This window comes from Callithrix jacchus, chromosome 21, assembly GCF_049354715.1.
Source record: "Callithrix jacchus isolate 240 chromosome 21, calJac240_pri, whole genome shotgun sequence".
Classification (NCBI taxonomy): domain Eukaryota; kingdom Metazoa; phylum Chordata; class Mammalia; order Primates; family Cebidae; genus Callithrix; species Callithrix jacchus.
In genome coordinates, this window is record NC_133522.1 from 51,875,223 (window position 1) to 51,888,844 (window position 13,622).

The 13,622-nt window shown below is 51.7% G+C and overlaps 1 protein-coding gene across 7 annotated transcripts; it reads left to right on the forward strand.

Moving 5' to 3' along the window:
* Nucleotides 1-72: 72 nt before the first annotated feature.
* On the forward strand, nt 73-12,066 carry YBEY (ybeY metalloendoribonuclease). Of its 7 annotated transcripts, none has more exons than XM_054249120.2 (6): nt 73-136; nt 546-798; nt 6,297-6,425; nt 9,647-9,734; nt 10,002-10,070; nt 11,871-12,066. In XM_054249120.2, exons 2-6 carry the CDS (start codon nt 589-591, stop codon nt 12,062-12,064), a joined length of 690 nt encoding a protein of 229 aa, XP_054105095.2. In that variant the 5' UTR covers nt 73-136; nt 546-588; the 3' UTR covers nt 12,065-12,066. The 7 variants fall into 7 exon arrangements, 6 of the variants coding, with proteins under 6 accessions (XP_054105095.2, XP_008985083.3, XP_078214822.1 ...); XM_078358696.1 differs by lacking the exon at nt 73-136 and adding an exon at nt 360-426; XM_054249121.2 differs by lacking the exon at nt 73-136 and adding an exon at nt 360-410.
* The last annotated feature ends 1,556 nt before the right edge of the window (nt 12,067-13,622 follow it).

Sequence of the window (13,622 nt, forward strand, 5' to 3'; positions counted from 1 at the left end):
GACTTCCGGCTCGCGCAGCACTACCGGGTTCCGCCGCGATCGGCTTCCGCTCTCGGCACCCTGCTAGGCGGCGGAGCTTCCGGTGGGGCGGGTGCGCCCCACCTTGTACCGCGACCTTTGCCGGGTCTGGAGCCCGGTACGTGCGGGCGGGTTCCTAGTCTCCCAAACGGGAGCGTCCCACTCATCCGCGTGGGTCCGCAGGCTCCCCAGACCCCAGAGGACCCCACCCCACACGCTCACCTGTCTCCCCTCCTGTCCCTCCCCCATTCCATCCCCTTCCCTCCCCACCTCGCGGCGTTCGCGCGCACCGCCCACCCGCCCCGTCTCCGGGAACGGCTCCCCCCCCCTCGAGTCCTTCCGGCCTGACTCCGCGTCTTCCTTCCATGGCCCCTGGTTTTTGTTCTCCTGTGGTAAATGCAAATTCCCGTAAGATTTTCAGTCACTTCCACCAAATAAAGTGATTTGATTGCGTGCGCATGAGTTTTTTTACAGAATGTGCCGTCACTTTCTTGTACTGACTGGTCTTCTCTTACACTTTCACCCAGGTTCCGTGGGAAACATTTTTAAGGGCCGGTTGTTCTTCCTGAAATGAGCTTGGTGATTAGAAATCTGCAGCGAGTCATCCCCATCAGGAGAGCGCCACTTCGCAGTAAGATCGAGATTGTACGGAGGATTTTAGGAGTGCAGGAATTTGACCTGGGGATCGTCTGCGTTGACAACAAGACGATTCAGCACATTAATAGAATCTACAGAGATAGAAATGTCCCAACCGATGTGCTTTCTTTTCCATTTCATGAGGTAAAAGTACATTTCCTGTATTTTTTTTTTTTTTTTTTTAATGAGAGGTAGTCTTATTCTGTCACCCAGGCTGGGGTGCAGTGGTGCCATCTCGGCTCACTGCAACCTCCCCTGCCTGGGTTCAGGCAATTCTCGTGCCTCAACCTCCCTGGTACCTGGGACTACAGGCTCGAGCCACCACACCCAGCTAATTTTTTGTTGTTGTTGTTTTGTACGTTTAGTAGACACAGGGGTTTTACCATGTTGGCCAAGCTACTCTTGAATTCCTGATCTGGCCTTCCCAAAGTGTTGGGATTACAAGTGTGAGCCATAGTGCCCAGCGTAAATTTCCTGTATTAATTATATTGCAGGCTAGGCTCTACGGCACATATAAGTATATATATTACAGACGTGATTTTTCATTTTAATTTTGGAAATTTTCAAATAGACACGAAAGTAGAGAGAACAGTATGTTCAGCCTCCATTGATCGATGCCCGTCACCCAAAGGCCACAATTACCCTGGTAAGCCAGCAGGAAAAAGAAAAGTGACTGCCAGGCGCAGTGGCTCATACCTGTAATCCCAGCACTTTAGGAGGCCAAGGTGGGTGGATCACCTGAGATGAGGAGTGTGAGATCAGCCTGGCCAACATGGTGAAACCCTGTCTCTACTAAAAATACAAAAAATTAGCTGGGCGTGGTGGCAGACACCTGTAATCCCAGCTACTTGGGAGGCTGAGTCAAGAGAATCACTTAAACCCCAGAGACAGGGGTTGTAGTGATCCGAGATTACACCATTGCACTGTAGCCTGGGCAACGAGAGTGAAACTCTGTCTCAGAAAAAAAAGAAAAAGAGGCCGGGCACAGTGGCTCACGCCTATAATCCAAGCACTTTGGAGACCAAGGCGGGCGGATCACCTGAGGTCAGGAGTTCAAGACCAGCCTGACCAACATGGTGAAACCCCGTCTCAAAATAAAAGGTGACTAGTGTCCACCCCCTTCCCCTCCTAATGCTCTCAGTGAATTGAAAAAAAGAAGCAAAGTGTTTCTGCAGTATTTTTGCAATTTTAAGTGGGATTCGTTAATGAATATGTGCAAATTGGAAAAATTAAAACAACACTGAAAATAAAAACAGACTGGAGTAAATATTTCCAACAAACTCAGTGTGATAGCCGCTGTCAGGTACATTCTGCACATGACTCATTCAAGGCTTCCCACATTGTAGCGGCACAAATTGGAGCAACCCTTTGGGAAAGCCATTTGGCAAATCTACACCAAGAGCATTTAAAATATATGTATCCTTTAGTTCAGGAGTTGAAGATCAGCCTGGCCAATGCAGTGAAACCATGTCTCTACTAAAAATATAAAAAATTAGCTGGGCGTGGTGGCAGGCAAAGAAGTTGGGACTTAGGTGTGTCAGTAGTGACACACCCAAGACAGTAAGCCAAAAGACAGAATAAAACCAAATGCTAAATCATGTAAAAATGTATTAAAATGTTAATTTATTTGCTGGGCCTATAACCCCAGAACTTTGGGAAGCTAAGGTAGTAGGATGAACTCCTGGATGAGCCCAGGAGTTGAAGACCAGTCTGGACAACATAGTCAAGCCTTGTTTCTACAAAAAATAAAAACATAATTGGCCGGACATGGTGGTGTGCAAGCCTGTAGTCCCAGCTACTCAGGAGGCTGAGGTGAGAGGATCATCTGAGCCCAGGAAATTGAGGCTGCAGTGAGCCAAGATCACGCCTCTGCCCTCCAGCCTGGGCCGCAGAGATCTCAGAAAAGGAAAAGTTACTGTTTTCTGTAATAGGAAAATAAAAGGAGCATCCTAAATATCCAGCCATAGGTGACTGGCTTAGTGTGGATGGTCCTTAAATTAGTGGACTGGTCTTTGTTATAGTCTTTCTGTGAAAAACGTGAAAGACTGTCTAGGACAAAATATCAAGCAGAAAGAACAGGAATATACAGTCGTGTCCATGTGATGATTTAACTCTGTAGAAGTTGTGGGTCTGTGTGATTCTGCATTGGGAGGGATGAAAGAAATGAAAAGTATGTGATACCAACTTAAACAGCAAACTGGCTTTAAAAGGAAAGGATGTGGCCGGGCGCGGTGGCTCACACCTGTAATCCCAGTACTCTGGCAGGCCGAGGTGGGCAGATCCTGAGGTCAAGAGATTGAGACCATCCTCGCCAACATGGTGAAAACCCATCTTTACTAAAGATACAAAAATTAGCTGGGCATGGTGGCACATGCCTATAATCCCAGCTACTTGGGAGGCTGAGGCAGGAGTATCGCTTGAACCCAGAAGTCAGAGGTTGCCCTGAGCCGAGATTGCACCACTGCCCTCCAGCCTGGAGACAGAACAAGACTCTGTCTCAAAAAAGAGAAAAAGATGTTTCTTTAGGATAGAGCCACATGCCACAGTATATTATGTGCATATTCAGGGAGGTAGAGGAAGGCAAAGGCAGAATCTCTGTCACCCAGGCTGGAGGGCAATGATGCAATCTCAGCTCACTACAACCTCTACCTCTTAGGTTCAAGCAATTTTCCTGCCTCAGCTTTTGAGGTAGCTGGGATTACAGGTGTGAGCCACCACACTTGACTAATTTTTTTGTATTTTTAGTAGAGACGTGGTTTTTCACCATGTTGGCCAAGCTGGTCTAGAACTCCTGAGCTCAGGTGATCTACCCGCCTTGGCCTCCTGAAATGCTGGGATCATAGGCATGAGCCACTACACCCAGCCTGGCAAAGGTTCTTAAGGGAAAACTGAGGAGGATCACATTGTTTTGAGATAATTATCCTTGGTTACAAAGATCAATGCCAAGGTTAATGCCAGTCTGAGGTGGAACAGGCACTTGCCGGGCAGATATCCTTGCAGTTGTGTGTGTGTGTACGTGCGCGTGTGTGTGTGTAAGGTCAGTTTGTGTGTGTGTAAGGTCAGTTTTTGTGTGCACGCGCGTGTGTAAGGTCAGCTGTGTGTGTGTAAGGTCAGTTGTGTGCGCGCGTGTGTGTGTAAGGTCAGTTGTGTGGGCGCTTGTGTGTAAGGTCAGTTTGTGTGTAAGGTCAGTTGTGTGTGTGTAAGGTCAGTTTGTAAGGTCAGTTGTGTGTGTGCGTGCGTGTGTAAGGTCAGCTGTGTGTGTGTAAGGTCAGTTGTGTGTGTGTAAGGTCAGTTGTGTGTGTGCACGCACGCGTGTGTGTAAGGTCAGTTGTGTGTGTGAGGTCAGTTGTGTGTGTGTAAGGTCAGTTTGTGTGTGTGTAAGGTCAGTTTGTGTAAGGTCAGTTGTGTGTGTGTAAGGTCAGTTTGTGTGTGTGTGTAAGGTCAGTTGTGTGTGTGTGTAAGGTCAGTTTGTGTGTGTGTAAGGTCGGTTTGTGTGTGTGTAAGGTCAGTTGTGTGTGTAAGGTCAGTTTGTGTGTAAGGTCAGTTGTGTGTGTGTAAGGTCAGTTTGTGCGTGTGCGCACGCGCGTGTGTGTAAGGTCAGCTGCGTGTGTGTGTAAGGTCAGTTGTGTGTGTAAGGTCAGTTGTGTGTGTGCACGCACGCGTGTGTGTATAAGGTCAGTTTGTGTGTGTAAGGTCAGTTTGTGTGTGTGTGTAAGGTCAGTTTGTGTAAGGTCAGTTGTGTGTGTGTAAGGTCGGTTTGTGTGTGTGTGTAAAGTCAGTTTGTGTGTGTAAGGTCAGTTTGTGTAAGGTCGGTTTGTGTGTGTGTAAGGTCAGTTGTGTGTAAGGTCAGTTTGTGTGTAAGGTCAGTTTGTGTAAGGTCAGTTTGTGTGTGTAAGGTCAGTTGTGTGTGTGTGCGCACGCGTGTGTGTGTAAGGTCAGCTGTGTGTGTGTGTAAGGTCAGTTTGTATATAAGGTCAGTTGTGTTTGTGTGTGTGTAAGGTCAGTTTGTGTGTGTGTGTGTAAGGTCAGTTTGTGTGTGTGTGTGTAAGGTCAGTTTGTGTGTGTGTGTGTGTGTAAGGTCAGGTGTGTGTGTGTGTGTGTGTGTAAGGTCAGTTTGTGTGTGTGCGCGCACGTGTGTGTGTAAGGTCAATTGTGTGTGTATATAAGGTCAGTTTGTGTGTGTAAGGTCAGTTTGTGTGTGTGTGTGTGTGTAAGGTCAGGTGTGTGTGTGTGTGTGTGTGTAAGGTTGTAATAGCCTTTGTGCAGGGCTGCAGTTTTTCAGTCTTTAGTGACAGTTTTTGTTATCAGGCTTAAAAGTACGAGAACTCTCTCTTCATAGCTTTCCCCAGCTCTGTTCATCAGGGTTTCGTGAACTCTCTCTTCATAGCTTTCCCCAGCTCTGTTCATCAGGGTTTCGTGAACTCTCTCTTCATAGCTTTCCCCAGCTCTGTTCATCAGGGTTTCGTGAACTCTCTCTTCATAGCTTTCCCCAGCTCTGTTCATCAGGGTTTCGTGAACTCTCTCTTCATAGCTTTCCCCAGCTCTGTTCATCAGGGTTTCGTGAACTCTCTCTTCATAGCTTTCCCCAGCTCTGTTCATCAGGGTTTCGTGAACTCTCTCTTCATAGCTTTCCCCAGCTCTGTTCATCAGGGTTTCGTGAACTCTCTCTTCATAGCTTTCCCCAGCTCTGTTCATCAGGGTTTCGTGAACTCTCTCTTCATAGCTTTCCCCAGCTCTGTTCATCAGGGTTTCGTGAACTCTCTCTTCATAGCTTTCCCCAGCTCTGTTCATCAGGGTTTCGTGAACTCTCTCTTCATAGCTTTCCCCAGCTCTGTTCATCAGGGTTTCGTGAACTCTCTCTTCATAGCTTTCCCCAGCTCTGTTCATCAGGGTTTCGTGAACTCTCTCTTCATAGCTTTCCCCAGCTCTGTTCATCAGGGTTTCGTGAACTCTCTCTTCATAGCTTTCCCCAGCTCTGTTCATCAGGGTTTCGTGAACTCTCTCTTCATAGCTTTCCCCAGCTCTGTTCATCAGGGTTTCGTGAACTCTCTCTTCATAGCTTTCCCCAGCTCTGTTCATCAGGGTTTCGTGAACTCTCTCTTCATAGCTTTCCCCAGCTCTGTTCATCAGGGTTTCGTGAACTCTCTCTTCATAGCTTTCCCCAGCTCTGTTCATCAGGGTTTCGTGAACTCTCTCTTCATAGCTTTCCCCAGCTCTGTTCATCAGGGTTTCGTGAACTCTCTCTTCATAGCTTTCCCCAGCTCTGTTCATCAGGGTTTCGTGAACTCTCTCTTCATAGCTTTCCCCAGCTCTGTTCATCAGGGTTTCGTGAACTCTCTCTTCATAGCTTTCCCCAGCTCTGTTCATCAGGGTTTCGTGGTTTGCTTAACCGTTTAACCCTAATGGCTCCATGTTTATTCAGACGACTTTCACAATGGAACAGTTCAGGGCACGTGTGCATAGTTGGCTGGGCAGCCCACCCCAACACGGGCCCAGCTGCTACCCTGGCCTTGGATGTGCAGCCTAAGAGTGATCTCGTCAGAAGCAAGTGCTTATTTGCGTTGGGACTATCCAGGATTAAATGTCAACCTGTGGTTGGGTTACGATTCCTATTCTCTCAGTCTGTATTTCCTTATTCCTAGAATCTGAAAGCAGGTGAATTTCCCCAGCCTGATTCTCCAGATGACTACAATTTGGGAGACATTTTCCTAGGAGTGGAGTATATTTTCCAGCAGTGCAAAGAAAATGAAGATTACAATGACATCCTGACGGTAGGTGGGGTTACTGAAAGCACATAACCTGGCTTATGGAACATGGGCCATGCAAAGGGGTCAAGATCACCACCCCACATCCACATGTGTCCATGGCACCATAAGGGCTACTGGGGGAAGAACCTGTAAGCAGGGTGAGGAGCACCCAGCTGGGTAGGGACTGCATGCCTCTTGCCACGGTTGGAGGAGGGAGAGTACACACTGAAAACAAGAACACAGGCTGGGCGTAGTGGCTCACGCCTGTAATCCCAGCACTTTGCAAGGCCGAGGCAGGTGGATCACAAGGTCAAGAGATCGAGACCATCCTGGTCAACATGGTGAAACCCCGTCTCTATTAAAAATACAAAAAATTAGCTGGGCATGGTGGCGCGTGCCTGTAATCCCAGCTACTCAGGAGGCTGAGGCAGGAGAATTGCCTGAACCTGGGAGGCGGAGGTTGCTGTGAGCCGAGATGGCGCCATTGCACTCCAGCCTGGGTAACAAGAGCAAAACTCTGTCTCAAAAAAAACAAAACATGGACACTCCCAGAGAAGACTTCTTAGCCGTTATCTCTGGAGTAGAGCAGGCTATGTTGAGCTAACCTAGACCTGCTGGGTCAGCTTCTTTCGGAGCTGCCAGAAGTACAGAGGGCTAGAGCCAACACCACCTTCCACATCTGTTTCTCCTTAGTGTAACCCCCCACAGGTTCTGCCTGCCCACTGAACAGACAAAACCAATTCGCTGAGACTGCGGTATTGCAGTAGAGAAAGAGTTTAACACAGAGCTAGCCAAGCGCAAAGACTGGAGTTATTCAAATCAGTCTCCCAGAGAACTCAGAAGCTAGAGTTTTCATGGGTAACTTGGCAGGTAGGGGCTAGGGAATAAGTGCTGCTGATTACTTGGGGATGGACCATAGGGGTCTAAATGATTTTTTGTCTGCTGAGTCCACCTCTGGGTGGAGCCACAGGATCAGTTGAGTCATGAGCCTCAGGTCTAGGTGGAGTCTGTACGTTGCCAGAACTCTAAAGTCTGAAAACCATCTCAAAAGACCAATCTTAGGTTCTACAATTATGATGTTATCTTACTGGGGAGCAATTGGGGAAGTCACAAATCTCATGGCCTCTGGCTGCATGACTCCTGAGCAGAAAGGAATTAGAGCAAGGCGAGCTGGGGAAGCAAGGCCTGCTGGCGGATTCTCCTCAGAGCAGGGCTCAGGCCCCTCCCATTATCCTAATCTTGTGGCCTTTCATTAGCTTTGCAAAGGTGGTTTTGCCCCTGAGCAAGGAGAGGAATCGTTTTAGGGAGGGATGATTATATTCTTGATTTAAAATTAAACTGTAAACTAAATTCCTCCCATGGTTGGCTTGGCCTACGCCCAGGACTGAGTGGGGACAGCCAGCCTGTGAAGCTGGAAGCGAGATGGAGTCAGCCATGCTAGACTTCTCTCACTGTCATCATCTTTGCAAAGGTGGTTTCAGCAGCCTAACGCAAAAAAAAAGAAAAGTATTCTGAAAAGCCGTATATGCGTGAATCGTACTTGTCCTCCTTTGGCTGAACAGCCGTGCCCTGAATCGTCCTTGGAGCTCCAAGTGCATCTGCGTGGCTTGAAGCAGAGCTTTCCAGCCAGACCCAGTGTGAAAGGGTGGGACAGCCACATAGGAACCCAGCCCCGACGGCTCCCCCAGACCAGGGTGGGGCTTGCCTGCCATGCACACCCTGCCGGGGAGGAGGAAGTTTCCGAGAGTGACAGGAAGTGGCCCAGCCCGAGGTTCAGCCCTGGAATCTCTATGGCCAGCAACTGTGCTAAGGGGATGTGGACATCTGCTTCCACCTTCCCCAAACCTAAGATTCTGTGCCCTGGTCTGCCCCTGGCATTCTTCCTCGGGCTCAGAGCCCTCTCCGTGGGGCTCCCTGTTTCCCTGAGGGAAGGCCAGCCCACCCTCCCAGGACCCCATCCTCATGGTCACAGGCCAGACCAGCTCTGCTCAAGGCTGGCTCTCAGCTGCAACCTCCCTCTACCCTGCCTTGTCCTGCACATCTCCAGGCACCTCACACCAGCCCCAGGGATATCCACCTCCCAGACCTCTCCCTTCAATCCACCCAAACCCCAGGGGAGCGCCACCCCTGTGGCCCACAGGACTCCATAAACCCCCTTGGTGCCGTGCCTGCTCAGGGTCCACAGGCTCTCCCTCTTCTTCTTCCTCCTCCTCCCCCAGCTCTGGGCTCCATCCTGGTGCCCCTCCCCTGTGGGCTTTAATCCAGCCCTGTCTCCCTGGGGACGGAGCTACTTGTGGTCTTCCCACCTCACCAGCAGCTGCACCTCCCTCCAGCTCTGCCCTCATACCTCTCCACTCCTGTGCACCCACCGAAGCTCGACTCAGTGGTCAGTAAAATCTGGGGCCATTGGAGGCCCTGCCCTCTGACTGGGGCACTGCCCCTCCTCAGGGCTTGGGCCTGGGGTGTGGGCTGTGCCCTTGCCTCATCCCTCCTAGGGCAGACAGGCCCGCCCTGGATGATGCCCCATTGCCCCCTACTCCGTGGCACCCACTCCTCCTCACTTCTTCATAATCCACCCCCTTGCCCATAATCTACCCCCCTTGCTCATTGTCCCTGCGGCTGGACATTTCCATCCTTGGGCCCCTCCCCAGCACAATGCTGTCCCAGACTGCAATCCACATTGACTAAAGAGTCTGAAAGGTATAACTCAATCAAGATAGTTGCAGGTGGGGAAAAAAAGAGTCTGAAAGGCCTTGCTTTCCATTTTAGATGGGAGGGAACTGAGGCTGAGTGACTAATTTCTGCTCAGGGGTCTCTCAGCAACCCTGGGGTCCTGCTGCCACATACCAAAGGCAGCCTGTGGCCTGGGGTGTCCCGAAGGGGCAGTTTCCTGTGGGGTCATTCTCCAGCTGGGTTTTTTTTTTTTTACTTTTATTTTTTTTGGTTGTTTTTTTTTTTTTTAATTGCATTTTAGGTTTTGGGGTACATGCGAAGAACATGCAATATTGTTGCATAGGTACACACGTGGCAGTGTGATTTGCTGCCGTCCTCCCCTTCACCTATAGCTCGCATTTCTCCCCATGCTCTCTCTCCCCAACTCCCTGCCCCCTCACTGTCCCTCCCCTATTTCCCCCCAACAGGCCCCAGTGTGTGGTGCTCCCCTCCCTGTGTCCATGTGTTCTCATTGTTCAACACCTGCCTATGAGTGAGAACATGTGGTGTTTGATTTTCTGTTCTTGTGACAGTTTGCTGAGAATGATGGCTTCCAGGTTCATCCTTGTCCCTATGAAGGACACGAACTCATCGTTTTTGATTGCTGCATAATATTCCATGGTGTGTATGTGCCACATTTTCCCAATCCAGTCTATCATCAATGGGCATTTGGGTTGATTCCAGGTCTTTGCTATTGTAAACAGTGCTGCAGTGAACATTCGTGTGCATGTGTCCTTATAGTAGAATGATTTATAGTCCTTTGGATATATACCCAGTAATGGGATTGCTGGGTCAAATGGAATTTCTATATCTAGGTCCTTGAGGAATCTCCACACTGTCCTCCACGACGGCTGAACTGACCAGCCGGTTTCTAAATCACTCTGACAGGTGACTGCCATCCATGGACTGTGTCACTTGCTGGGCTTCACACATCGCACAGAGGCAGAGTGGCAGCAGGTAGGAGCCCATCCTCTGGCTACTGAGGGGGAAGGAGGCCCCTGCCAGCCCCCACCCTCCATTCTGACTGCCCCCCACCCCTGCCCCATGCAGGAACAGGGCCTGAGACCCAGCCTTTTTAAAATGGCTTATGGATGTTTGCTTTCAACATCAGGCTCCTCAAATACGTTTAGCTGAATGTGTTCACTATGGGGTCTGAGCGCAGAGGCCGAGAGCCACAGTTTACTGACACTATCAAATGGCGCTCTGTCAAAAGGGCCCCATCAGCCAGAGACAGGGCCAGACCCAGGGCGGGCAGCGGGAGCTCCCAGTGAGGTGAGTTGGATGTTGCTTCCCTCCAGGCCCAGGCACTCTGTCTGCAGAGGCAGAGGCCCACGTGGGCTCAGGTCCACATTGTGTTTAACGCAAGCACCATCCTGTGTTAGCGAGCAAACTATTTCTCTGAAAGTCATGAAAAACCTTTCTCATTAAAAAGAAAAAATTGGCCAGGTGTGGTGGCTCACAGCTGTAATTCCAGCACTTTGGGAGGCTGAGGCAGGCAGACCATGAGGTCAGGAGTTCGAGACCAGCCTGGCCAATTGGTGAAACCCCATCTCTACTAAAAATACAAAAATTAGCTGGGTTTGGTGGCGTGCACCTGTAATCCCAGCTACTCTGGAGGCTCAGGCAGGAGAATCCCTTGAACCTGGGAGGCGGAGGCTGCAGTGAGCAGAGATCACACCATTGCACTCCAGCCTGGGCAGCAAAGGAGAGTCCATCTCAAAAAGAAGAAGTCAGGCGGGCACAGTGGCCCACACCTGTAATCCCAACACTTTGGGAGGCTGAGGTAGGCAGATCACTTGAGGTCAGGAGTTTGAGATCAGCTTGGCCAACATGGTGAAACTCCATCTGTACTGAAAATACAAAAATGAGCTGGGCATGGTAGGGCAAGCATGCGATCCCAGCTACTCTGGAGGCTGAAGCAGGAGAATCGCTTGAACCCAGGAAGCAGACTGCTTACTGGGACCCACCTGCACCACTGCACTCCAGCCTGGGTGACAAAGGAAGACCAGGAGGCCTTGTCTCAAAAAAAGAAAAGAAAAAGTCCTTGATGTCTTTCTTAGGCCTCTCCTGGCTGCTTCTTGCTAGGTCCACCTGGCACCCCCCAGGTTGCCCCGCCCCACACACCCTACACCCCCTCCCTGGGCTTCTTGGCCCAGCAAGTCCAGTCCCACTCTCTGGGCCTCCAGAGCTGCCCGATTCTCCTCCGACCCCACAAGCCCTCCTGCTTCCTACCTAGAGCACAACTGCCCAAGTGCCCTCCTCCCCTCCTTCCCCTTCCCTCTCCCTTCTATATTCCCTCTCCCCTGCCTGCCCCCGGCCCTTCCTAACCCCTCTCACTCCCGCTCCTCCTCCCCTCATGCCTCACCCCCTCCCTTCCCCTTGCCCTCCACGGGCCCTCATCCTCTCCCGTTCCCGAACCCCTCTCTCCTCCAGCGCCCCGTCCTCCTCCCCTCCTTTCCTCTCCCTCTCCCACGTCCCCTTCCCTGCTCCCCTCCCCTGAGCCCTCTTCTCCCACCTCCTTCCCCTTCCGCCCCCTTCCCTTCTCCCCCCACCCTCTCCCCTCCTGCGGCCCCTTGGCAGTTCGGGCACTCATTGAACGCTGAACGCTGGCCCCGGAGAAGGTGCTCAGAGACCAGTCCCACCCTTCCACCTGAGTGGGAGCAGCGAGCTGCGAGGGCCTCTGGGCTCCCCCAAACCCTGTGGGCGGGGCGCGGGACCCTTTCCCTGGGGAGGGCCCAGCGAGCTTCTTCCCTCCAGATGTTCCAGAAGGAGAAGGCGGTGCTGGACGAGCTGGGCCAACGCACTGGGACCCGCCTGCAGCCATTGACCAGGGGCCTCTTCTGAGGGAGCTGCGCGCCGCGTTTCTTCCGAGAGCTGGAGCAGGTGGCGGGCGGAGGCGCAGGCAGCCGGGTTCGCCCCAGCCCGGCAGCTCACAAATAAACAACGAATGAAACTACCGGGGGAACCTCCTGTCTTTCTTTCACGGCACAACGGGAATTTTTCATTATTGGCAATAAAACGGTTGCGAGCTATGGCACCGGGTGGGCGCCCGGAGTTCGAGAAATGGCGTGGACCCCGCCCAGGAGTACCATGCAGCGCTCGCCTCCTGCCCTTCCTAGGTGCCCCTGCCTGGAGCTGCACCCTACCCTGGAACCCGCGCCCTTCCCGGGTGCCCCTGCCTGGAGCTACACCCTACCCTGGAACCCGTGCCCATCCCGGGTGCCCCTGCCTGGAGCTGCGCCCCCATTGAGGAAGGGGCTGATGGGGCTTGGGTGCCGCAGCCCTTCTGTAGCAAAGGCTTGCGATGGTATTTCCTGCTTTACTTCCTATTAGAACAGTGGAGTCAACTCTGGAGTTTCTGCACCAGCGCAGGCACGTGTCTTCAACCCAGCAGCGCATTTCGCATCTCGAGGCCGCTGGTTCCCCGGGGTCTTCTGACCCTGCCTCCCGGCCACCCACACCGCTGTGGTTAGGGCCACGGCCCTGGGGCCCTATGTTGTGGGACCACCTCTCAGAGACCCTCGAGAGCCCTAAAACTGGGGCTACTGCAATTGTGATCATCTGTTTGTCCCATGAAATGATTTAGGGACATGAAAATGCCTCCCCACTGGACTTACGTCCCTTCTTAGCCTGGACTTGACCCCTCCAAGACACAGGCCAGGCCCCTCTGTTCCTGAAGTCGCTGCACCCACTGCACCCTTCGATGGGTCTGTTTACTGTGGAACCATAGCTTAATGTCAAAAAAGTACTCCTGAAAATAGGAAACGGAGTCAACTTTAACTCAAGCTTCTCACCAGAACACACAGCCGAGAATCACTTTCAGGAGCCCTTAAGAGACTGAGTGGCCTGGAGAACTGCCAGCTGTGGGTGGGATTTTGGGGGGTTCCTATAGTTTGCTGTTAGATTGGAGCCCTGGGAGCCTCTGTTCACATCCTGGGGTGCTCAGGGCTTCTCAGGAATTCCTGGGCGCTCAGGACGTGAGGGGTCTGGCTTTACTGGGTAGTTGCTGGGCCATTGGTGCCTCCAGCAGCCCACAGCCAGTGACCGTGGGGCCCAGACCCAGCCTGGGTGGTCCCAGCCCTCTCTTGGAAGGGGTCTCTGATGTGCACTGGGGCTGCCCTGCGTCCCCACCATCAGTGAATCTACCTCTTCATCTTTTTTTTTAGATTGAGTGTAGCTCTGTGGCTTAGGCCGGAGTGCAGTGGTGTGATCTTGACTCACTGCAGGCTCTGCCTCCCGGGTTCAAGCGATTCTCCTGCCTCAGCCTCTTAAGTAGCTGGGATAACAGGTGTGAGCCAGCATACCCAGTTAATTTTTTTTTTTTTTTTTTTTTTGGTATTTTTAGTAGAGGTGGGTTTCACTATGTTGACTAGGACGGTCTCAAACTCCTGACCTTATGATCCACCTGCCTCAGCCTCCCAAAGTGCCGGGATTCCAGGTGTGAGTCACTGCGCCCAGCCTACCTCTTCATCTTTATCCCCTCTGCTGTACGGGACTGCTTGTGTTTTC